A 26,178-nucleotide genomic window follows, 5' to 3' on the forward strand; every position below is an offset into this window, starting at 1 on the left:
TAGAAGGGTGTGTGTGAAAACCCCCTGCATACAGCCCTACTGCATTCAAGTTTTAGTATGTTCAAGAAAGTCAACTCTTACATCCTTCTAAACACAAATGCACAATTTCTGGCTAGCCTAAGCTGCAGGTCAAAACTATCTCTAGGTTCCTGCCCCTTCTAGCTTGTCTGATGCTCAAAGAGGGGGTTAATAGCACCCCTTTTGTCAAGGAGCAACTTAAGAAGCTCCTTACCATTTAGTGCTATTATGGTGAAGGTTCTCCAGGCGCCTTGGCCTTGCGGTTACTGAACCACCTCCCAAGTTTTCGTCCAAGCTGGAGAGAAGGTATGGGCTGCTGCGTAACTGCTAGGAAAATTCTTATCCCACTTTGGAATTTGAAAGTTGGTTGCTTATCACATGACATGGCAAGTCATGTAAAAAAGTGAAAGTAAAGTCATAGGTACACCAACTACGTACACAGCATCATTGTTATCATTTCCACATGCTTGGTTGGTATACAGTATAAAGAAGAGGCCATGCTACTAACCTACACATTTTGGTGGTGTGATATTCACAAGTGTTTCTATGAAACTGATTATCTGAAAATAAACTAATCACATCCACATGTATGGTAGACTTGACACACATTGCAAAAAACATGACGTTGATAATGGCAGGTATGTGTGCATCTGAACACATAACTCAAAATACAAGATATATTATCATTTCTGTATGCAACAATATATAATATACTGTTATAGCAAACAGAATTTGAGAAACATTTCTCACATTTAATGGACTTGTAATTGACTAAACTGTCACATTAAATGGAATGGATGCTCACATATTTTCTGCACACATACATAATAATTATGATGAAATCTTAAAATTACATCCTGATTTAAGCAAAATATAAACTGATTTTAAATGTTTTATATATGTTTTATTGTATTTTTACTTATACTGTTTTACTCATATTGTTTTGCTGCTTTGTTGTTTGCTGCCCTGTTGTTGTTTGTTGCCTTTCTTCCTTTGGAAGAAAAGGTGGGATTAAATTTAATGAACAAACGAATAATCTGTTGTTGTTTTTTAAGTGTGGGATATATTTTTGTGGTTGGTTTTTAGTATAGTTGTTTATGTTTGTCATTTAAGAGGTTTTTTTAATTAAAAAGTGGTTCAGTAAATTTATAAAATAAAAATATTTTCTTATGTCATAACTGGAACTGTAGGAGGAGACTGAGTAAGTTTTTTTATTTTAAGAAACCATGATCCAGAGGGAGGGTAGGGGAAAGAGAAAGTTTTTTTTTTAGCAAACAAAATATGTAGCACCAGGGTAAGGTATACTTTTAAAGGTGTAGCAGATCAAGAGTTTTGACTTAAAATAGCAAATTATCAGAGCATACACTATATAATTGATACATTTAACTGTAATTGAGATTTTTGCATCCATGACAAAGCAACTATAACCAAAGCAAAAGAGCTTCTTTCTTGGAACCACCTTAAAGACTAGGTTAAAAAAAAGACAAAGACATTTTTCTAACCCAAAGTACAAGTCACAAGTTTCAGGATAGTTGCATGCCAGCTGGCACAAATCTTATTTACAAGTTCACTTGCTGTCCAGCGATGGATCCACAAACTACATGTCCAAGATTCTACGGCGTGTAAAAGCCACTCATTTTAATGAGTCGGGAAATTATTTTGACTTTCTAAAAATTAAAGCACTAAGAAGCAGAATGTCACAGTTTGCTAGAAAGTGAACATATGCAGACCCTCTACGATGTTGAGCAAATTGCTGTCATGTTCTGAACAGTACACTATTGAAACACAAGAACTTTAATAAAAGTTATCCATGTGCAAAAGTTACTTGGCTGAAGAAAATTAAAGGGCTGAGGAATTAACTCACATCTGTAAAAGATCTTATCCGATTCCCATATGCTTGCAAAACTAACTTTATATTAAAGTAGAAATTTAATGGCAGGTGTTGTTATGCATGTTGTTTGCTCTTGGCTAGAACAAAAACAGCAAAGATGGACAGAACAGGGAAAGCAGATGCCACCACCTTTCTTTTATAATCTGATCAATCTGAAGTAAGGGTCATATGAATTTCCAAAATGTGTTGTTCACAGAACAAATTTGTAGACAGTGCTTGTTACTATTATCCCATTTGCTAATCCACAATGTCTAACCATAGCAGACCATACCCTCATTGCTTGCATTGATGAAACTATAAATTCTCTTACCTGGTTGGAAGGGGAAGAAAAAAAGGGTTGCGATTTTGAACTGGGTCACTGGCCTGAACCACCAGGGCTTTTCTTATACTCTTATGCTCCTTAACCAGGCACTTTTATCATTGTTAATCAAACCAAACAAAAACCGGTATGTCGTGACAAAATTCTATTCCTCAGAACAGCCGTTTTCATGCAGAACTGAAGAAAACATCACAGACTAAAAAAAGGTATGTTTTAGTATGCCTCAGACTCTCTGAAGCGATACACACTTTCAAAATGAAGATGCAAATTTAGAGATGTTTATGCCCATGACAATGCACTCATATATATAGAAGAAAACTGTTCTAGATGATTTGATGTAGGACAGTTTCCTGTGGCTGACTCAACTTTATTGATCAGTATGTCCTAAGACTGGCCTTTGAGAAGTGACTGGTGTAACACCTTTTTTTTAAAAAAAAAAGGATACAGAGAGATTCAAGGAGATTACAGGCAGATTGGCTGAAAGCCTGTTCCAGGTAAATTGGTGCAAAGCACTGATTAAGCTGAGGAATAATCAACATTGCTTCTGCAAACGCAGGTCCTATCTCATGAAACCTTTAGAATTTTTGCGCGTGCTGCCAGGCATGGTGATGGGGTGATCCAGTAGATGCTGTTTATTTGGACTTTCAAAAAGCATTTGACAAAGTCTCTTACCAAAGACTCCTACACAAACTTATGAGTAATAGAGTAAGAGAAGAACAGGAAGGAGAGTAGAAGAACTGTGCGAACATTGTTCTCACAATGGAGGGATGTAATCAGTTAGGTCCACGAATCTGTACTGGAAACAGTACTTTTTAACTTGTTTAAACCTCAGTCAAATAAAAGGATGTAATTTTCTTTGTATAAACAAGGTAGGTACTATAGATGGGAAAAAATGTCCTATCCGTCCCTCACCTCCCCACCTCAATTTTAAACAGTATGATATTGCCAGTATGATATTCAACAATTGTGTGTGTCTCATGAACACCTTGGATTGTAACATTACATTTTGTTTGAAAAGGTGAGCTAGTAAAGGTCTGGCAAACCAGGACAAAGGTGCCTTGGAAGTTTCCCACAAAACGCATCTATTGAAATGGACAAAGAAGACTCCACCCCCTTCCATACCAGGACGGGATTCCAAATATCCCCACCAGCCAATATTTGTGCTGGACCACCCACCTCATGTCATGATGACAGCAGCAGCTGATTAATGGTGAAAGCAACTGGTGGTTATAAGGAATACCCTAGTGCACCTGATCCCAGCAGGGTTCTGTCAGTGCTGATTAGCTCCGGATTGTTCCTGTGTATCTGTGTCTGCATCTGTCCTACACCCTGATGTGTTTGGAAGGTGGGCATGATTTGGGTGGGCCAAATTAGAAGCAGTGGGCCTAATTCTTTTTGATAAGCAGAAACCAGGACCATAGGATTTTTTGTGCACCTAGAAATCTCAGTTTCATGACCACACTACTCTTTTGTGAATCTTTGTAATTGCCCCAAAACTAAGTGGGATGCCAGAATATCAAAGTCACACTTGTCCTTCCCAGGATTTCCCCTGCTCGTTTTTTGTTAGCCACAGTGTCTGCCAGCAAAACTATACATTTATAGACCCTGGCTAGATGTCCATTCTTAAATCTCTGAATCCCTTAATTCCAGGTGGTTCTAAATGTACACCCTGCAAAGACAGACTCAACCTGACTAACCCTGGTCTCCCATCTGACTGTTCTTTGTCCACATCCCTACTCTGGATTATGTCTAGTAAAGTATTGGCGTGGCTGAGGAAAATCTATTATTTTTACCTTCTTTCTGGATATTACTCCAATGTTAGGAATCTTCATTCCCACTTCCAGTGTTTCACACAGCATGTAAGGAAGAAACGTTCTGTGTCTTATACTTCAGATTGCTTCCGAAGCCAAGCATTTCACTACACAGCCTCTGTGGCTGGCAGCCATCTTACTAATCCTCTGCTCCCCCCCCCCCAATCTCTGGAACAGCCTTAACAGTTAACTACTAAACCCTGTTTGCATCTTGAAGCGAATGCAACCCACAACTGCGCGTTCACCACTTCTGCGGATGAGCGTGACGTCATTTTGAGCGTCTGCGCATGCGCTCCATTACTTCTGGGTCGCCGCGGAGCGTAACCTGAAAATGCTCAACCTGAAGCACATTTCACCCGAGGTATGACTGTAATGTACTTTCTCAATAAACCTCAATTTCTGAAATGGCTGTGACTGCATCTCTCTTGCTCTGCAGTGTATCTTGTGAAGGCATTTTGCTACTTCGACTAAACAATCTGAAGTTACTCTGCTGTAAATGAAAGCCAGGACTGGAGTGAGAAACTGCTCCTCTAGCATATCTGAGCTAAATTCTCTCAAACTATTCATATTTTGGAATGGCTTATTCCCTAAACGCAGAGAAATAGTTCGCAGATGTGTAGACACATGTTCCGAGTAAGTGTGGTAACAGTGAGTAATGAGTGTAACTCTTCTGGAACAACCCTGCCTGTATGAAGCAGAAAACAAACAATATATTTGGGGAATCTTCACCACTTGCATTTTATGCAGGATGGTAATGCCGATCAGTTAATTCAAATCTATGCAATATACTGTAGTAGGTGAACGGATCAAGATCTAAATAGTGAAATGAAACACAGAGGAGTAGTAGAAGATTGTCTCACACATACTCTGTACTTGATGATGCTGTCAGCAAATAATAACTTTTGTGGGCGAATGAGCCAATATGTTGTCTCATGCTACATATAGAATTTTCACATCCCCTCAAACACAGAGCTTCTTTGATCACTTTGAGATATGTTTTTGCTACAACATGAAGAATGTAAGCTTTACACCAGTATCATCTCAAAATTTAAGAAGTTTTTAACTTTGAAGTATGGATATTAGCTATGAAAGAATGACCAGAAGACATAGGCTTAGTTGCAAACTTTCTCCCTTAGAAATTGCTTGGCAGTTTAACTGGCACATTTGCCAACAGAATGGGTTTGAAATTCTGAGAATTAAAACAAGTGTGCATAATCTAGCAAAATGTTACTCATTAATTGCCTCAATCAATTCGAACGGTCAACTGCAGCTATGCCCCATTCCATTGCCTTGACTATGAGTCAGTCAAAATTTTGCTGGCTTGTACTCAATGTCACTGATTTCTTCCTCCTTCCTGCAGAAACGTTTCTTATCCTTCTCAGTGCTTAAACATACCAAGGCAATGGGCAACAGAAGAATTTTCCAATCTCTACCTAGGTGACTGGCATTTTGCTTCACACCTTGCAGGAGATTTCCTTCAAATCTCAAAGCATTTCCAACCATACTATTTTTGTACACCTCTGAAGTTTCTCCCTATGCAAGTGGCCCATGTCACCCACAAGAAGCATAACTCAAGGCTAGAAATGTTGTTGGCACCTGTCTGCTCCAGAGGCAATGCAGTAAGCACTCTGGGGGTGAAGTCAAACCACTGTGTTAGCAGTATCAAAGTGACCTCCCCAGCACATACGCATTGGCAGTGTGTATGAAGGTCCTGGGCTACTCAGACGACAAGCCCCCCCTCCCTCTTGGCCTTGCTGATGTGGTCCAAAGGAAAGCAGAGCAATACATTTGGCAGGAGCTCAGCTGCAGGAGCTGCCAGAAGGAGGCTGTGATGGACAGCAGAGCCAGACCAGAGTCTGGTGATGAAATTCCTCAAAATCTCACCAGAGTGCTGGAGCCTAGCTCTGATTGGCTCCCAAGACAGCTGGCTAGAGGGGGTGGAGCAACACTTTGGAGAGGGAGAAAAAGAGAAGCAGTTTTTAGATAGGGATAGAAAAGGGAAAGAGCTGGAGTTAGAGTTTAGTTTGAGAGATAAGGCTTGATTTGAGATGGGAGACAGTGTGATTACAATAGGGTTTGTCTGAGAGAATTGGTTCTGATTTGAGATGAACAACTTCTCTAAAGAAACGATCTACTAATGGTCTGTTATACTAATTGAAATACTTCAGGAGTGGGATTTTCAAGAGAGTGGGTAACTGACAAAAAGTGCCCCTTGCTCATAAACCAAAGTATTAAGATGGGAAGTAAGCTGTGCTGCGTCAGAAGTATTTAACTGTAACCCCTGTCATAATAACTAAGTAAAGGAATGAGAGTGAAGTAACAGAAATTGAGTTAAGCATTTTACCACCTATTCTAGAAACCTGAACATCTACCTGAAGTTTAAAAACTGATTTATAGCTACTGAAGTTTAAGAAAAGCTGTGCATATACTACTGTGTTTAAGCCTGTGACATCTTTATATTTGGTTTAAGTAATAAACTGATTTCTACCTGAAAGAATGCATCTCCTGACCCAACTTTGTTCCACTTTTGTAAATAATACTCCTCCTGAGACTCCCTGAATCGAAGTTTCCCTCCCACAAGATAGCCTGTGGTAAATTGTATAAATTGGCTGTATTGGTGAACTGTGTGGTGGGTCCACTATATTTAATTTGAGGGTAGTTACAGGGCTGAGTCTGCTACAGAGACATACAAGGCGCCATCCAACCATCTTAGGGACTCCACTGCAGATTTGTGTAGGCTTTACTTCTTAGCCTTATATTCTCCTGAAGATATCTCACAAGCCAGCAGAAGTTTAGGATCAGTTTTTTCCTTCTCCTAGATGGGCTACCCATTTGCCCCTCACTTCCCTCGCAGTGGTGTCCAAACTTTTTCAAAGAGGGCCTGATTTGATGAAGTGAAGGGCCGTGGGGGCCGGCCAAAGTTGCTGACCCTTTCTAAGGATTGAAGTTGTTGAGCTTTAAGGGGTAGAGTTGTTGAGCTTCTTTTAGGATTGAAATTGTTTTGTTGAGGGTTTTTTAGGAGTTTACCCCAGGAAATAAACTGCCACAGGGGCCGAACTAGACCCCGAAATGGACTTTGAACATGCCTGCTCTACAGCATGTGCAGAAACGTCTTCTTGGCTATTCAACCCACTATTGGTATCACCCCCACAATCTGCTGGAGCATGCAGGGGTTTGAGACCCATCGGCTACTCTCACCTGGTTTAATGTAAAATTAGTAAATGAGAATTTTGTTCTCAGTGTATGAGAAACATGCCTGAAAGTCAATAAATCAATGGCTAGCGTCATGAAACATGTACCAACTTCTCACATCATTGTTAAAAAATAGCAGAGGGAAAAAACTGTTGACCAAATTTATACCTAACTCTGGGTGAACCAACACTCTACCCTCCTGAATGTATTGATGCACCCTTGCAATTGCTCACATACCTATGCTTCAGAGAAACAGATTAGTAGACTGCTGATAAAAAGAGGCAGTGTTTTCTATTAGTTGTCATCAGAACAAACAAAAATAACCCAAAATTATACTGTAGCCAGCTCCTACATATAACACATACCTCACTTATTTCAAAGGTAGAGCCATGGTAGAGCCTACAGGATTAAGTACAGTGGAACCCAGGTTACAAACACCTCGGGTTACAGACGCTTCAGGTTACAAACTCCGCTAACCCAGAAGTAGTACCCCAGGTTAAGAACTTTGCCCAAGGTTGAGAATGGCAATTGTGTGCTGGCAGTGTGGCAGTAGTGGGAGGCCCCATTAGCTAAAGTGGTACCTCAGGTTAAGAACGGTTTCAGGTTAAGAACGGACCTCCAGAACGAATTAAGTTCGTAACCAGAGGTACCACTGTATAAGTGTCTGATTAAATGGATTTGGAAAATCCAGTCACAATCTCCAAATGAAAATTATTAAATGCTTAGTTTTGACAGGCAAAATGAGTATTCCTCCCGATCTCCAAATACCAGAATGGTGCTCCCCATAGTAGAACAAATTGTTTTAGTTTGTCTTTACACAGGAACCACTCTAGTATCCACTACAAACTTTCAGATTAGTTGAAGCCATTTTCAGGCAGTTGTCATGCATAGAATACTAACTTGGGAAAACTTTGTGCCCCTTTCACATAGCAGTGCACATTCCATCGGCACTACTTTGTCTCTCTGCATTCCCTTATCCTTTTGTGAATTCCTGGCAAACAAAGTAGCACATCTAGAATACAACACAAATAAAAGGCTAAATGCAAATCTGTACATCCTAGGACTTCCATGAAATGATTTTCACCTGCTAAAACTAGGCAATACCAATCTGGTATTAAGCTTCGGGTATTAAATGGATATTAATGATACTGTTTTGAATATAAACGGACGCACGCACACATACACTTGCTTATTCTTCCTAACTCTTTCTAAGTGGTACTGAATATTCTTCTCCCAACCCTGGTGCTCTTCAGTTATTTAGCTGCCCAGAGTGGCCGGGGAAACCCAGCCAGATGGTCGGGGAATAACAACAGCAGAAACAACAAATAAATTATTATTATTATTAACTACTGAGGCTGATGGAAGTTGTGGTTAAACAACATCTGAATGACACTGGAATGGAAATGCATCTTGAATTTGAGTGTTCTATACAGCCCGCTTCAGGCTTTATCATGCCATGGGGCAACATGGGTATAACACCAACAACTCTTAAAAGAGTTCAAATGGCTAACAACTGTCATGAAACCTACTATAGCAGTTACTCTTGTTGCTTTACCTACAAACTATGTAACAATTTCTCATAGGGCACTCATCTCTGTCATAGCCTTTGCAGTATCAAAAGACTGTTGTTTTTGCTAACAGATTTATTGTAGCATGCACACAGTCCATGAAATTTATGTAATAATTTTTTTTAGGCTTTAAGGTGCCGCAAGGGTCTTCATTTAGATTTAGTTATGGCTGCACTTTTATTTGGGAGCAAGACTTAATTCAGTAAGATGTGTATCGTGGTAGGAAAAGCTCCAGCAACTCTCAGGCTCATGCATGTTTCCTCCCCCTCCAGTACACCTGCAAAGAGGGCACTGGAAGCTTGTGTCCCAGTTTTAATTAACTGCTATTTGTTGTTTTGTGCAAAACCAACATGATGAAACTATGGTTTGTACGAAACAAGTCAATGTCAGACATTAGGTTAAGATTAACCATAGTTTTTAACCATAGTGTAAAACACATTTTAGGGTTTAAACTGAATATTAAACTTCAGTTAATCAAAAAAACATACTGCAGCTCTCAGTCTCATCACAGCTGCACTGAAAGAGATAAGAGAGAGTGTGAGACCCTAAAGGTTGTTGCGGTTTGTTTCTGCCTGAACTGGCCCAGTCTTACCTCTGAGAAAGCATGCATAATAATAATTTAATAATTTATTATTTATACCCCGCCGATCTGGCTGAGTTTCCCCAGCCACATCTGATCAGGTTTCACAAGGGCTCCAAAATGAATCTGTCAAAGTGACTTTTACAAGAGAAATCAGATGTGCTTGGATAGGAAGTGAGAAGCATAATGACAGACTAGAATAACTATTTTTAAAAAATTAAACAATACATGGAGAAGCAGGCGAGATATAAGAGCAGATATCAAATCATGAAATGTTAAGTCTAAATAATACATCACATGTGGCAGAAATCTACACAACTAGCAATTAGCAAGTTGGAAGTACCTTCAGAAATCTTTTAAAGTGAAAGCTGTATTTGAAATTTTTAAAAAGTATATTTAATAATAGACAGATTAGCTATATACTTCCACAATGATACTGGTTTATTCTTTCAGCAGACTGGCCTAGGTATGTTCCAAAATGCATATACAATCATTAGTATTTGCTGGATAGATCAGAAATGGGCAATCTGTGGTGTTCATATGAACTATAGCTTCTATCATCTCTGACTACTAGCCATCCTTACTCCAGGTGATGAGAACTGTACTCCAACAAACTCTGGAGAGCACTATCCTTGCTGCAGAATCTCATTCACGCACAATGTCAACCCACCATTTGAAGGCTTATTCTTTCCCCATTTCAATTATTTGCTTCCCCTTTAGTACAAACTAAATTTTGCCATTATTTTGCAAGCCATGGTTTTTTATTTGGTTTGTAATCCTACCGTATGGCTTTCCCATTTCAACAGACTAAAACCTTTAATATCATCCTTGCAACAATACACACAGAGATGAAATACAATTACTTAAACCTGAGACACTTCAGAATAGGAAAGAGGGGAAACTGGAAAATAACAGCCCCTCTATTGCCCCCTAGGCATTCATATTTCTGCTGAAATTCAGTTAAAAAAGATGCTAAACCACTGTTTGCAGCAACTGTTGTTTAAAATAAAGGCCACAGCTTAGTCTAAATTAGCAGTACCCAACTGGTGCCTTTCAGATATTGTTGGGACTCCTTACTTCCATTAGTCCCAGTCAACATGGTGAATGGTCTAGCATAATGGAAGTTCAACTCCTGCGTCATCTACAAGGCTCCATGTTGGCTACCCCTGGTCTAGAGCTACTATAGGTTTTCTCTTTCCATTTGCTTAGTGTCCCTTTTCTGTAGTGGAACTGCCTTTAAAGGCAGGCTTACTGTTAAAACAGTTGTTAGTCTGGACATCACACCAAACCATAACTACAGCCCCCTTAATGAGGGGTAGGCATGATGTCTGAAGTGTTTACATTTAAACCAATAAAATGCTCTGTAAGCTCTTAGGAATAAAACCATATTTAATATTTTCTTTTTAAATTTCCTAATATAGTATTATAACACAAACAAAATAGCTCTCCACCAAATATCAAATCAAACTGTGCCCCTAACTTACAGCCTTGCCAATGAAAATGTGTGAGCAGTTAGTTAAAGACTGCCACTCCAGTAGACTATATTCCTAACCATGTAAGCCTATACTCAAAAGGATATTCTATTAAATTTAATGTGATTTATTCCCAGGTAATTAGGACTTGGATTGCAACTGTATCACGCTGAAAAACGTGAAAGTATGAGTTACTAGCTCAATATGCATGTCCCACTTGAAAAACAAGTTATTCATCAAAACACTGCTATTGATTTTGTAGAGCTCTTTAGTTCTTCTACCAATTGGAATAAACTACTAATTGGAATAAATGTCAAACAGTCAAGTACATTCACTGTTTCAACAATGTCCTACAAAAGAAACATTTTCATAATTTTACATAATTAATTTTCACTTTGTTCTAAAGGTTGTATTAGTCAAGAGTTCAGCTGTGCAGCATTAAAAAGTATAACTATTGTTAGCTATGTCAATTTTATCTGAGTTAGATGGCCATGTCATGAGCAAATCTTAGTCAAAGTTTCTGGATGATGAAATATATTCCAGCCTAGAAACACTCCTGCCGTCCTAAATTAGTCAGCCTTTAAAGTGCCATGAGGATCTTTGGCCTGGTTTGCATGTCACTTTAAATCATTAGGACTGAAGCAAGCATGTAGTGTGCTGGTGTACGCTGCTCAAAAGTACCATGGTGCTCCACCACCACGTGGAAGAGGAAACAAACTAGAGGCTGCGCTGTCATTACGCACCCTTTTTTCCTAGCAAACTGATGGTGAACCAATGTTCATACTTGAATCACTATCATGGTTTGTTAGGAGAGAAACAAACAATGAGTGCTGGTTCACATATATAAGCCAGTCTTTGGTTCATTTCCTATTCCATGCAGGAAAGGAAGGAAGGAAGAAGGAGCGCTATGGAGACATGAGGAGCTTGCAAAAGCAGTTTAGCATTTTCTGAAAAATGTATTTGTTGCTTGAACTATGTATATATTAGTGTTACTTTCCTATAAATAAACTGCAGAACAATCTGAAATAAAAGCAACTTCTAAATACACTGTTTAAATTAAATATCAGAAATAGATTGGGGTGGCATAAAAAAGGAGTCAGCAATCATTAGCTTTCATATTTCAAAGCATAGTATTTCACAAGCAAGAATTTCAGATATGCCAGGCAATGCCATCAGTTGGATAAATATTACCACTAAACACTGCCCCCCAACTCCTAGGTATAAGTTTACCATTTAATGCATATATTATAGATTTTACATTGCATTAATGTTAAAATATATTAGTAAAATGTATCTAATTCTCCCCCCATATTCTTATCAAAAGGAATAACTCAAATCACAGTATCTACAGTATTTAAGTCTCATGAGTTTCTCACTGTGTTTCCTGAGTGACATTTACTGAAATAACTGTATAAGTAACTTGATGATAAAAAGCAGCCTAGCAACAAGTCCCCTCTTCTTCAGCAGAAATTCCTCAAAAATGTTCCAAAAACATGCAGTACAAACTGTTGCTCATTATAATATCATAAAACAAAACATACTAGTTGCAAACATTCCATGTGAAGGGGTACAGTATGGTATTCACAATGAGATTCCCATGAGCAATGAGATTCCCTATCCATCCCTGCAGCGTGAATCGATGGGCAAGAATGAAAATAGGACAGTATAAGGAACAGGAGCTCGGTGCATGCCCCAGAATTCCTAGAATGTCTTACCACTCCATACATACCAGCATATGCACATCCAGGTGTAATAAGGGAAGTCCCAGATCAATTGCAAAATAAAAACCTGTATACCATTTTGTTAAGTACGCATGCAGAACAAATCAAGATTTTCAGATAAGCCTTAACGCAATTTCAATATGTAGGATAACTTTTTTAAGCAAGGTGCAGGCTTTAAATCGTTTGAAACAAAAGCATGAATGAAAGTTTAAAATAAAAGTGAGAGAGGCAACAAGGAAAAAAATGTAAGTTGTTATCACCACATTTCATATTTCTAGGTTCTGGATAAATTTTTTGTTCATACAGACTTGGAATGAAAACATACTTTTAAAAAACTTCTGCTCCAAATATTTTCCACATTTAGCATTATCAAGAAAGACTACTCCATGTTTTTTATCAACACAATAAAGTCTTCCTATGATTCATTTCTCAATGGTAACCAAAATGTAGATTGAAACATAATGTATTATCTTTTCTCTTTTAAATACTGTTGATCAAGGGGAAGGCGGAGGGGAATCCTACTTTGAACACTAGATTTGTAGGCTGTAGTTACTATACCAAAGCAGGCACCACACAACATGATGGGAATTCACCAAGCTGTGCATGTTGCACACACCATTTTAATGAAATGTCAACTGTTCTGCTAGTTGTAGAAAGCCTTCTGCATGAACTATTTGGATTTAAGATCTATTTGTGCTTAACATTCCTATTTTAACATTTCCCTGACATATATTTTAAATCATGATTCATCCTTTACTGCTGATGGTCGTTTTATTTAATAAAAGTAATTTCATTGCAATGTGTTAATTCATGCACACAAGCACGAGAAATTATTATTCTATTTCTAACTACAGGAAGAGACAAAATGAACATTGCTGAAATAACTATCCTTGTAATAAGTTTAGAACAAAAACATCTCTTACCTTGAAAACCCATTAGAGAAGACAGGTCTGCCAGAATAATTCAAAGCCCCCATTGACGTAAGAGCATCATCCCCAGATCCCTGGCACCTATTCCAATTTTCTGAACCAGCAGGATGAGATGGAATGGCATTGAAAACTGGTTTCTGATCCTGCTGTTGAGTGACAGATGCTGTGTTCAAGTCATAGTGGTAGATTTGTCCTCCAGACGTGCTGACACCATGAACCGAAATAGCAGATGTCTTACTTCCAAGCATATTTGACCCAGAGAAGTTAGCCTGACAATAAACTGTGCCTATTTTCTCTTGCTTTATTACCCCAGGGGTGCACAGTTCAATAAAATCTTCTTTTTCAGTCTTCACTTGTGGCAACTTCACTGTGGAGCTGTGCAACAGATCCCCACACTCATTAATTTTAGGCTTAGTATCTGGTAAAATCAGAGGCTTGCAGTCCTCCATTTCAGTTCCCTCCAGGATAAAACTCTCATCACCAAGAGGTGAAAGCAAGCTGCTATCATCCAGCATGGGGTCCATTCTCCAAGGGCTCCCATTTGTTTCTTTTCCTGGAGACACTGGTGGCAAATCAAAATCCTGCAAAATATCAAAGGTGCTTTGGTCTTCAGGAAACAGCTTCAAGTTGCCACCATTAGTGCCAACCTGGCTTTGCGCTAAAGCCCCTTGCCCTAAAGTGAGATCATGACTAGCCATGCTTGGGAACTCTTGTTCTAGAGGCACATCCACAGATGCAGTACCCTTTGAGCCTTCTGCCTGACTAGAGGATTTATTCAAACTTGCAATGCTTTCTTCCAGGAGCCTAAAATCCGTTTCTGCCGAAGAGAGACTGATTTGGCCCTGCTGAGGAAATCCAAGTTCGTTTCCCATCACTTTTGCCTCTGTCTCCCCCATATACAGTCCCATGGAGAGCGACACTGCTTTAGACAGATCTGGCTGCGGCACATTGCTTCCCAATCCCTTTGACAAGTCAGACACAGCAGGCGGTTGCTTGGAATCAGACTGAGAAGGGGTAGGCAAGGGAGACGTAGCTGCAGAAGTCTTGGCAGTAGCTCCTCCCCTAAAGGATGGATGGAAGTCCATCACAATTCCTCCTTTGTCACGGAAGTGAGCACTTTTCCCTGCTTCCTCCCCTCCAGAGGACTTCAGTGATTCTTTGGGCTCCATTATTTTAATACTGGTTATAAAGAAAGAGAAATATTCACCATTAGCATAAAACTTGAATAGTGCAAATCCAAAGCCCTTGAAGCTCCAACACTGAAAGAACAGACACATATTCAAGAAAACGGTAGACATTAGATTAACACTTTCCAATACTGGAATGAATTTCTAACCCAATCCATCCAAAGGGCTGGAATTTTTCCAAGCTTTTCCCAATCTAGGTTATAGTAAAAGCATATTAAACTAATAAAAATAACATCAACTCATCACAACTGGAACATACCAGTAATATTTGTCACTGATGCAATAAATATTGTTTACTGCTGCATACATACTTGCAAAAAATCTATGTGACAACTTCCATTCCCATTCACTTAACACACCACCCAGGTTTTTCAATACTGCCTAATGTACCAACTTAGCCTAGGGGGAAAAATTCCCAGGTGATACCAGTGACTTTCCAAATCTCTCTCTCTCTCTCCTCCACTTTCACCAGGTTTTTGTAAAAATACAATTTTAGAAATATGTTGTTCCACTTTAGTCCAAGGCCATGGTCAGTTTCCAAGTAGTAGATTGTAAAATGTAGACATGTGTATTTAAAAATAAGTGTGTGGAGAAGAGCACACACATTTAATCCTCTACATTTCATATTATTCCCGGAGAACGCAAAATAAAAAGTAACCCATTTGTAGTGAAATCCTTACAAGAAATGAGACAGACAGTTTCCTTTTAAATTTTAAACCTTCCATATCTTGTACCAACTTGCATGGAGAAAAAGCTAAAGTCGGCATATGTTGATGTATCTAAAAACTGCTGATGCTTGTGTAGAAATAATTGCATTCCCATCAATTATTGATCAGGAGGTCAAATTAGGACAAAAATGACCAGGTGTCAAAAGGACATTGAAGCCAACATGGAAAAAAAGTTTACTCTTAAAGTAACAGAGAAATTTAACAATGTGTTTTTAGTTTCTTTTAAGTTCTCCTTTTCAGGGCATTGCATAGATTTCCCCAAAACACTGAAAACTGTAAAAGGTGCTAAAAGGGTAGGAAGCTTTCCTAACAGCTCCCTCCCAAGCCAAAACAAAAAGGCATAATGCAAAAGAGAAACAGCCTACTCTTGTCAAAAGTTGCACGAGATACTTAAAAAAAAAGGGCCATCATGTAATTAAAAAAAAGCACACAGTTGCATAGTTTTGAGGGGAAAAAGGGAAGGACAAGGGGAACAACTGGAGTTACCACATTTTCACAGGTTTCTCTTGCACAGACGCAAAAGCCATTAAATGATAGGCAACGCCAAAGGGGGAAAATCTATCACGATACAGCTCCTCTCCGCCCCCGAGGAAATATATCTAAGCACCTTCTTTCTGAGTTGAAATTCTCCTTTTCAAAAAGCAGATTTCGAAAAGAAAAGAAAAATGTGTTGGGACCTGTTGAGCATTTTGCCTGGCACGCCCACCAGCCCTTTGCTTCAAAAACTCCAACTCCGAGTTTTCGACGACTTCTTGGTTTCCAAACCCTTGGGGCCCCGTCAACTAAACAAAAAAACAAAAAAGCACGACGGTGGTGGTGGGGCTTTGAGCGCCTTTCAAAATTAAAAAAAACAACCCCAAAACCCGATTCTCAACAACAGATGTTCATTTTTTAACACACACACACAAATCAACTGGAAGCAAGTTGGGCGAGGAGGGCAATAAATTATAGCACTTTTTATCATTAAACAAAATTTCATTTCTCAGAAAATAGATACTATATTGGGCATATTATCCTTTTGGGATTGAAATTGGCCAGAGAAGGTTGTGAAATAGGATAGCGAACCAGTTTCCGCACCCCCTCCTCCCATCCCACGCACGCACACGCATATTGTGTGTGCGAGAGGGAGACACACATACACACGCACACCCCTTCTCTGACGTCCAAATTTAACGTGGACGACTTTAAAGTTGAGACGAGGAGCAGCGCTTCTCCCTCCCCCCATCTTCCTCATCTCTCTCCAACCCCCCCCCCTAAAAGAATATATCTGGCCTCACGCCTCAGCAACAAATCGCCTGGTCTTAACGGCGGTGGGAAGCGGGTCGAAGGAGGGAGGGCGGGAAGGAGAAGCCGAAACGGGCAGACATTACTGAGGAAGGGACGGAGGGGGGTGACCTCTACGGGGGGGGGGGGAGCAGGCCGCCGCCGCCGCCTTCTCCCGCCCTCCGCCTCCCTTCGAGAATCCTAAAAGTAGAAGCCATTCCTCGGCCCCCACCCGCCCCCGCCGCGTCTCGACAGCCAGCCAGGCAGACGGACATGGAGAAGAAGCCACCCCTTACCTTATCCAGTGGGGGCGCTGGGACTCCTCTAGCCGCCAACTTCCATGGCTCCGGCACCACAGAGCCAAGCGAATAAACAACTTGGAAGGCGCGGGGCGGAGGTTGGGGGGGGGGAAAGAGACTGGAAGGAAGGAGAGTTACGGGGCGACGGGATTGGGTGTGGGGCGGCGGCGAAAGCTGCCGCCCCTTTGCAGATGAGAATGCAGCCGCCCCCCTCCCTTCGCCCCACACACGCACACAGGCGCCAGAAGCAGCAGCAGAGGCGCCCCCCTCACCTGCTCCTCTTCTTCCCCCCCTTCTCTCTCTGTCTGTCTGTCACACACACTCTCTCCTGTCCCCCCTCAATTAATTAAAGCCCCACTTGGCGCGCCCCGCTGCCTCTCCTCCAGCCTCAGCCCCCTCTGCATCCCCGCCTTCCCCCTTCTGCACTTCACACCCACCCAGCGTCCCGCCCTCCCCCTTCTCCTTCTCCTCCCTTCCCCTCCTCTCCTCCCAGCCGCCGCACCGTCCGCGCTCCCCTCTACGGCTTTGCCCCAGCCACAAAATGGAGGACGGCGGCTCTAGCAGCAGAGACTGCTGCCTCCTTCCCCTTCTCTCTCCCTCGCTCGCTCCGTCCCCTCCCCCTCCCCCGCCCCGCAGACATGCAAAGAGCGCGAGCGAGAGAGAGAGAGACGAAAGGGAAGCGGCGCTCGCGCCCGCTCGGCCGCTCGCGGGCGCAGCATAGCAGAGAGCGCGTGTCCAGGGAGGGAGAGCGCGCGCATTGCGGGGCAGCCGAGGGGGAACGGTGCAACCTGTTGACTGAGAGCGGCAACTGCAGCCCCGAACAATGGCCTCCTTTTCGCCGCCGCCTCAGTCTCCTGCTTTTCGCAATCCTTTTTAGCCACGGCGGCTGGCTTGCTCGCTCGCTTGCTTTCTCTCTTCCACCCTCCATTTACCTACCAATACTTTTCTTGCTCTTTTCCTTTGCTCGACCCTTCCTGTGCTTGCTATCCCCGCGTTTGGCGGAGGGGGGGAAAAAATAGGAAGGAAAAAGTGGCGCTTGTTTTGCGACGCGCTCCTTTCCAGGCGTGTTTACTCGGAAGTAAGGCCCTCTCGTTTTGGCGGGGTTTACTCCCATGTAACTGCGCTGGGTGGCAGCCAGACGGCAGGTTTCAACTTGGAAGCAAATCTCATTCAGCACAGTGCGATGTGTACATATAATACTGTATATATAAATAGATATAGGTCCACCCTGTGTAGGATAGGTCTTCCTTTAGGAGAAGTGAAGGAGGGTTGCCCAGTTTTGTGAGGAGCAAGCCAAATTCCACTTTCCAGGGAGATCCTGTGGGAAATTATGACCAAAGATAATGGGAAGTGGTCCAAATTATATTTTCCTGCAGCTTAGAAAACACTTTCACATTTAGTAAAGGCAAAGGCTGCCACCCTAGGCACATTTTAATCAGGAGAAGGCCCTATTGGAAGATAGTGGGATTTACTTTATAGAAAAGTGCCTATGGTTCGCACTTAAGGAGTAGCACCTGGCATTGTCACAACATATATCCCCAAAGTATCCACATTTTGAGAACTTCAAAGTTCAGTGCAGATTGGCGAAGTTTCTGTCAAGCTTCTCTTAGCATGGTAGCAACATGGAAAGTTTTTAGCTGAAGCTCCAGAATCAAGAGGAACTTCATCAAATGGAGATAAATGGAAAGGAAGCCTTACGTGCTTCATCCCAAACTTCTGGGGTCTTAAGTCTAATATCTGGGGTTGTGTAGCGTTACATACATTACTTTTTGCCTGCTTTGCTGGATATGTGTGTATTTCAATAAGATTGCTTATACAATGTGCTTCCAGGAGAGCACAACTCAAAACAGTTTTGAGGGCTGCTGTTAATTCTATTCATTCAATAGGGCCACATCACTTGACTTCACAGAAAAGAAAATGTTTAATTAAAAAATACATTTAAAAAGAAAACCGAAAAACATTTGTTAGAATTTTAACTATGAAAAACCCCTTCATGTACTGCCCGCAGGAAGGTGCTCCCCACAACTGAAGGGGAATAGGATCCCTTGATTGTAGCAACAGCAAACAAGGTTTCTGTTCTCTGCTCATTTCTCACACTGAGGGTATCTCAGACACAGGTTAACTGGCTAACAGCAGGTTAGAAAACTGGTGCCAAATGCACTCTTCCTCAGAGGTGAGAAGCAATGCTGATGTGTCTGGTCTGTACCATTTCAGACTGCAGGTGGTGGTTCACATGGTTAAATGCTTTCCCATATTTATTTTGTGTTTAAATCCTTGAGGCTGAAACATTTATTTTGTGGGAGGATATTTATTTATTTGTATGTAAGAACATTCAGACATACAAGCCCTCACCTACAAACTGAAACAGTACAGCCAAGACAGTGGTTTACTATCTCAATGAGAACAGGTCTCTTGTGATCAGGGTACACCATCTTGTGATCAGGCACCATTTTCCATTCTGCTTATTTGTTGCATGCAGCATTGCTTGCACTCCACAGCAGTTTGTCTTCTGCCCCAAACTACATTATTTGTCTTTCTGCTGTTGGTGAAATTGCATAATTACATTGACATTGCTTTATTCCACCCCATTCATTTCCATACAAAGGAGACGCAATGCAAATAGGTGGAAACTGTGTATCATTTGCTGAATGAAAGCGGCAACAATAGTGAATACTGATCTGATTTGCTGGATTGATTTCCGGAGATGGGACAAATAAATGAGCATCAGCAGTTCTTGTTCCTGTTTCCACTTTCATTGGAGTCTTCCAGCATTTTTTCTTGTGATCCAAGCATTCTTCTGTACCCAGTTTTGAGTGATTATTCGATCTTAATAGAAAGAAACCCCAAACAGATAGACAGATAGCAAATGCTTGGAATTCACCTAGGCCTTTAAAAAAGAAAACATCCTTAACATGCTTTACCACATGTGTGCTAGAACTGTGATGATTTCCTTACTGCTTCTGTTCTAAAATCTAGCTGTATGAAGGGGACTCGTGTTCATTCCACTCATGAAACTACAGTTACCAATATTCCAAGACTAAATAAGTTCTTTTCTGGTCTTTACTTTTCTGAAAACAACAACTGAATGCAGACAACAACTGAATGCAGAGCCTTAGATTTGCTGTGACTGGCCAAAGAATTATAAATGAAGAGTATGAATTCTATAGCAATTGCTCTTTTTGCCCTTACCTGTGTTGATATTTTAAGATGACTGTTTCAAGTATTTCCACTGATGTTAAGAGTCCAGCCCTATCTAGCACGTTCAATGACCAGTGATGATAGGAGTAACATTTGGAAGGCCAAAGGTTCTAAAGCAATGGCCACACAATTATTTATTAAATTTGCACCCCATATTCTAAGCAAATGATGCTCAAGTAAAATACAAAGTAAAAATGAAAACATAAAAACAGGCAAAACATTAACAAAGCCAATAAGAACAGTCAGGTGATCAAATGGCAACATTTACAGTAAACCAAACATGAGACCAAAAGTCTCACTGAATAAAAATGCATTCACTTGCCAGTAGATTATTATCAGGGATGAGGCTAGGTGGGCCTGTCTTGGCAAGGAGCTCCAGAGTGTGGGAGCAGCCACTGAGAAGGCCCTGTCTCAGGCACCTACCTAACATGCTTCAGATGTTGGGGTGAACAGACTCAAATGAAAGGGCATGGTCTTTCGGGTAAACCAATCCCAAATCATGTATTGTATTCTGAGTTATAGCCAGCACAGTGAATTGTGCCCAGAAACAAGGTAGCAGCCAGAGCAGGTGTTGAAGCATGGACATCACATTGCAGTTGTCTGTAAGGAAAATATTGCTGATATTTTTCAGGTGCAAAATTTATTTTCACATTTTGGATATCTGAAGGCAATGCAAATAAAAAAATGCTGAAAAGCATCATGGCAGGGTAGTTGTGAAACACACATGGGGCAATAGTTTTTGTGGGATTGTGCATTTTCCTAGGCTAGCATGTTCTAAGCCTGGATAAAGAGGAACTGTAGAATGAGGCGGAACAGCTTCCCCACAGATCCCACAAAACTGTGCTACATTTCAGTGGATTTTGGGAAGGAGCTCTACTTGGTAGACTGTATCCAAAATTATTTCCATTGGTAGTGCCGACGAATTATTCTAAGGTCTGATTGACCATATTTATTTACTTCACAGCCACAATGACTGCCAGAATTTTTTTCTTCTTGTCTGGCAATCTTACCAGGGACATGTGGAAAAAGACACTCACAAAAAAGTGGGGGGAGAAACACCCAACCCATCCTGCTTTTATTACAGTTTCTCTGGCACCTGATGCTACTGTTTATACTGATATGAGAACCTGAAGCTGACTCAGGGTTCCCACCGCCCTTTCCTGGTGAGGTAGCAGTCAGCCTAGCATACTTTTTCCACAATAGGAGAATTTTGTTTTATAGGAGTTTCTGCCTTTGCAGTATGAGCCTTCATCACCAACTCTCCTATGCTTATATTTTGGGACATCATTGCAGCCTCTTACCTGTAGTGACCAGGAAAGGACAGCACGTGAGAGGCTTTGAAAACGGACCAGAGATGACACAGCCAGCTGAAGTCATATTCTGTGTGAAGGCTGCAGACATTAAAACAAAGCCAAAACGGGCCCCAAAGCTCTGCATATCTGCCCAGTGTCCTACTTTTTAATCTATTAAAAATGTGTCCTTTGTTAAAGGCATTGCTCGCTTAGCTCACAGTTCACTAGAAAACTGCAAATCAGTAATTACCATCTTTTGCATGTGTTTGTGTGTGTCCTTCCTTCCTGTTTTCTTCTTTTAGATAAGCCATTTGAAGGGTACATTTTGAGGTTTGGGGAAAAACTAGCAAAGGTAAAAATCAGATGACATATGATATTTGCTCAGGCTTGTGAAGGGGTGAGGTGAGATATTTTTAGCTGGTGCTCCTCCCTCTACTATATCATGCTGCTGCTGCTGCTTTTAGTATGATTTTTATTCTTATTTTAGATTGCATGCTTTCATACAGATTTTTTTTTAATTGTTTGTAACTTGCCCTGGAACCTTTGAGCAAATGAAAGTTTATAAGTGTCATAACCAGTGCTATTTTTCTAGAAAAAGCAGTCCCAGAACTCACCATGAACTCCTCCCTTGTTCTCTTATAATGGCAATGGCGCCCACCTGAGAGGTGCCAGAACTGAGTTCCGGTGAGTTCCGGCTGAATAAAAGCCCTGCTCATAACTAACTCACTCCACAAAATAACTTGCTTTGTGTTTTATGTCAGAGATGGAGAACCTGTGACTCTCCAGAGGTTGTTGTGCTCCAAATCCCATAATCAATGGCTACTGGCCATGCTGGCTGGGGCTAGTGGGTGTTGGAGCCAAACAGTGTCAAGAAGACCACAGTTTAGGTACCCCTCTTTTAGATGTGTAGGTTGGAAACAAAGTTTTACAACTTCATTAGAGAGGCACAGGCAGTGCTTTTTCTGGGGGTACGCAGGGGTATGTATACCCCTAAATATTTTGGGAATCTTTGTACTTTTGTCCATTTACTGTATTTATTTTCCCCGATTTGAACTATAAAATGGTGATTTTCTTGAGTCAAAATGAGAATACCCCTAAGCATTTTTTAAGGAAAAAAAAGCACTGGGCACAGGTATTCTGGTGATTGGATGATGCTTCAAAGACTCCTGTTCTAATTATTTATTTGGCTGATGCTGTGAAAGTCATACATAGAATTAATTCTGAACTATCACAGGTGGGAAACTGCATCATTGATAGCTTGACGGACGACAGGCAATACATAATAAATTGTGTAAATACATAACTATAAAATTTTAAGAGTGATGGGCAAATGCAGAAAATCTGAAGAACCTCATTAAAAGCATGAGTCTGTGACTTCTGGATGTTGGCCAATGTGCTTCAGTAGACTGACAGACCTAATCCTGAGAGATCTAGTTGAAACCCCATTTCAGACATCTCTTAACCTCAGCTCCCCAGTTGATGATAGTAACTGTTTTGAAGCTGCATACAGGCAAGATGAAAATGAGCACCAAAAGAACAAACTAAAGGCAAATATTTTCACTGTCATACCAGGCTTCCCGCTTCTGGAGCCAGAAGTAAATCTGATGCTGAACAGAATGGTTGATTATGATTATTTAATTTCTATACCACTTAATATATTAAAAAATATATCTAAGCAGTGTGCAGGAAACAGAAGCAACAAACAAACTTAAACATAACATTACAAAAACACAAAAGTGGCACCCACCCCACATTCATTGCCAAGAACATGGCAATGCCATTGCACATGGATCTCAACTAGCCAGCCCACCAGAAGGAGTGCCTGTTTGTTTACCCAGTCCCCCACCTGCCTTGCCTGCAAAGCTTTTGGCAAAACTGGAGTTGTGAGTTTCATTGGACAGGAAGAGCCAGGGCACTGTTATGTTGGCAAAAGTGAGACTGTTTCTTGAACCTTAGGTAAAGGTAAAGGGACCCCTGACCATTAAGTCCAGTCGTGACCAACTCTGGGGTTGCAGTGCTCATCTCGCTTTATTGGCCGAGGGTGCCAGCGTACAGCTTCCAGGTCATGTGGCCAGCATGACTAAGCCTCTTCTGGCGAACCAGAGCAGTGCACGGAAACGCCGTTTACCTTCCCGCCGGAGCGGTACCTATTTATCTACTGGCACTTTGATGTGCTTTCAAACTGCTAGGTTGGCAGGAGCAGGGACTGAGCAACGGAAGCTCACCCCGTCGCGGGGATTCGACCCTCCGACCTTCTGATCTGCAAGTCCTAGGCTCTGTGGTTTAACCCACAGCGCCACCCGTGTCCCTCTTGAACCTTAGTCATTCTTAAAAGCAAGAGAGGCGTTGAAAAGCAGTAAGTTGTGCTCACTATTGTAATGTATACACAAGATAGTTGGATCTAAACGATGTAATGCAAAAATTGTGAAAGCCAGTAACTAATTTTAGAAGTTAAATGGTTTAAACCTGAGAATATGTGTATTAATTTTGCAGGTATGCTGTTTGTGATGATAAAAAATACCTGGGTTGCATCCAGTTAAATCCATTCTAATTAATGAACCTAAGTTTGTTGTGCTCATTGATTCCAGTGGCCATACTCTGAGTAGGACTGGCATTGGCTACCACCTCTGGAATCCATACAGCTCTCAGGATTGCTGAAGAGAGTGCAACGAAAGAAGAGCCGACTGTGTCTCACATCCCGCTGGTCCAATTTGCATTGAGACAAATGCCTAACATCAGATTAAAATCTGTTCCTTACAATTAGGTTTCATCAGATCTTCTACATCCTGTTATCTAGGACAGACCCACAGTTGATATGGATGCTATAATATCTGAAGATTACCCTGAAGAGTCAGTCTGCCTAGGATATCTCCCACTCTTCCTTTAATGTAGTGCCAACGGAAACCCTTGAACATTTTCCTTTGGTGACACCAGTCCCAAGTTGCTAGATCTGTGCTGTCAAAACACTGCAGGTTTCTGTACTTCTTCTGCAGAAAAACCAAGACCTTTCCAGAGGGTCAGAGTGAGATCATGCTCAAAGGTGCTAAGCTTCATTGAAGAGAACCTTTCAAAACACTGTAAGATTCATGAGTAGTTGAAATGCTATGAGGAGGAAGACAATAGAATAGCTTTACAAAGGACACAGCAGAGTGCTAATTAGCTTAATTAAGGAGGAGGAGCCTCCTGAAATAGTCTTTAGGGATGAAGTCATGTATGCCAAAGCACACAAATAACTTCAATGTTTTGAAGTCTTGTGGAAACATCTGGCAGCAACATGCAGCTTTGGAGAAACTTTTTTTAGTGCCTCCAGAAAGGAAAATTCCTTGATCATGAACTGCATTCACAAAATGGGGGTTTAAGAGTTTTTTTGTTTTTATTTTTGTTTGTTTTTATACTGCCTGTATGTTCCTAATGTTGTACACCACCTTGATATCTTTAGCTAAAGATATCAGGGTGGTGTAGAACATTAAGAACATAATTTTCGCAGCATAATGAAAATAATAATAATACAGAGCATAATAATCATACTAACACAGTCCATCCACCACATTTAACAGGCCACAGATTATTACTAAGATTCTCAGAATCTAGGGATGGTTTCTTAAGGAACTGCCTTATCACTGCCTCCTTCAAACAGGCAGGAACTGTCAGGAGATGAACTACAGGCAGCTGGCTCTTCCCTGCTGGGTTTTTATCAGAAGGGTAAGGGTCCAGAGTGCAGGTAGTCACCCAGACTGATGTAACTGCCTTGTCCACATCCTTGAGCTGCATCAACTGAAATTCATCCAACAAAACAGGACCAGACAGTGCCCTGCACATCTCTTGAGATTCAACCACTATAACTGCAGAGTCAAGGTCCCGATGAATGCAAGTGATTTTATTCTCAAAATGCTTGGCAAACAATTTGCAGCAAGCTACCATTGATTCTACCACCTCTTTTGGACCAGTCTGCAAAAGGCGCCACACTACCCGGAAAAGATGTGCTGGATGGCATAGTGAGGATGCAATGGAGGTAGTAACCTATGCCTTCTTTGCTGCCTCCACTGCCACTGAGTAAGCTTGAAAAGGCGCACTTTGGTTCTATTCAACTGGAGTTTTCCTCCACTTGCATTCAAGCTGCCTCCCAGCTTGCTTTTTGGAGATCATCAGGGCTTCAACAGGAGTGCCAGTCATATCAGCTGGAAAACCCCCCAGAGCTGTCTGGAAACCATTCAGATCCATCAGCCTTCGAGGGTGGACCATCCTAATAGGTCCCCTGTCTCTGCAGAAGGGAAAAGGTGCTGAAAGCCTAAAGCTCAGCAGGAAGACAATGACAAGGGGCTGATTTCAAGATCACCGTCGTTGTGCCCAGCCAAAAAGACAAGATACAGAGTGCAATATTGAGGGATGCCTGCGTCACAGACCCAGCAATACTTCAATTCATGTAGGTGCAGGAACAAGGTCTTCCTCTCTGTGCTAAAGTAAGCATATACTGTATATTCATGCAGTGGGCAGGAGGACAGAGAGAATGGCAAGTTAAGAAAGAGATAGGAATGTTTCAGAGCCTATGGCCTCACCCTCAAACAGCAACGTAGGGAGTTTTGTGAGACACAGAAACTTAGTGCAGAACATGTAAGAATGCACTATCTTTTCTTTCTCAGTCTCCTTGTTCTTCAGGGGGAGAAAGAACAAGAAGATCAAATATAGTTTCTCACCCCTTTCCCATCGCAA

General features: G+C 41.3%; 1 protein-coding gene across 3 annotated transcripts in view; it reads right to left on the bottom strand.

Moving 5' to 3' along the window:
* NR3C1 (nuclear receptor subfamily 3 group C member 1) overlaps positions 1 to 17,577 on the bottom strand; it is a 50,588-nt gene extending 33,011 nt beyond the window's left edge. The window contains exons 1-3 of one of the 3 annotated variants that reach the window (XM_083600221.1): positions 16,976 to 17,577; positions 16,094 to 16,198; positions 13,496 to 14,680 (exon numbers count right to left, since the gene is read on the bottom strand). In XM_083600221.1, the coding sequence (XP_083456347.1) occupies positions 13,496 to 14,680; positions 16,094 to 16,104 (1,196 nt within the window). In that variant the 5' untranslated portion in view covers positions 16,105 to 16,198; positions 16,976 to 17,577. Of the gene's footprint in view, positions 1 to 13,495; positions 14,681 to 16,023; positions 16,199 to 16,975 lie in introns of all 3 variants that reach the window. The other 2 variants (XM_083600223.1, XM_083600222.1) reach the window with 2 other exon arrangements.
* Positions 17,578 to 26,178: the final 8,601 nt, after the last annotated feature.

The sequence above is a fragment of the Podarcis filfolensis genome, assembly GCF_964270895.1.
Source record: "Podarcis filfolensis genome assembly, chromosome: 2".
Taxonomy (NCBI): Eukaryota; Metazoa; Chordata; class Lepidosauria; order Squamata; family Lacertidae; genus Podarcis; species Podarcis filfolensis.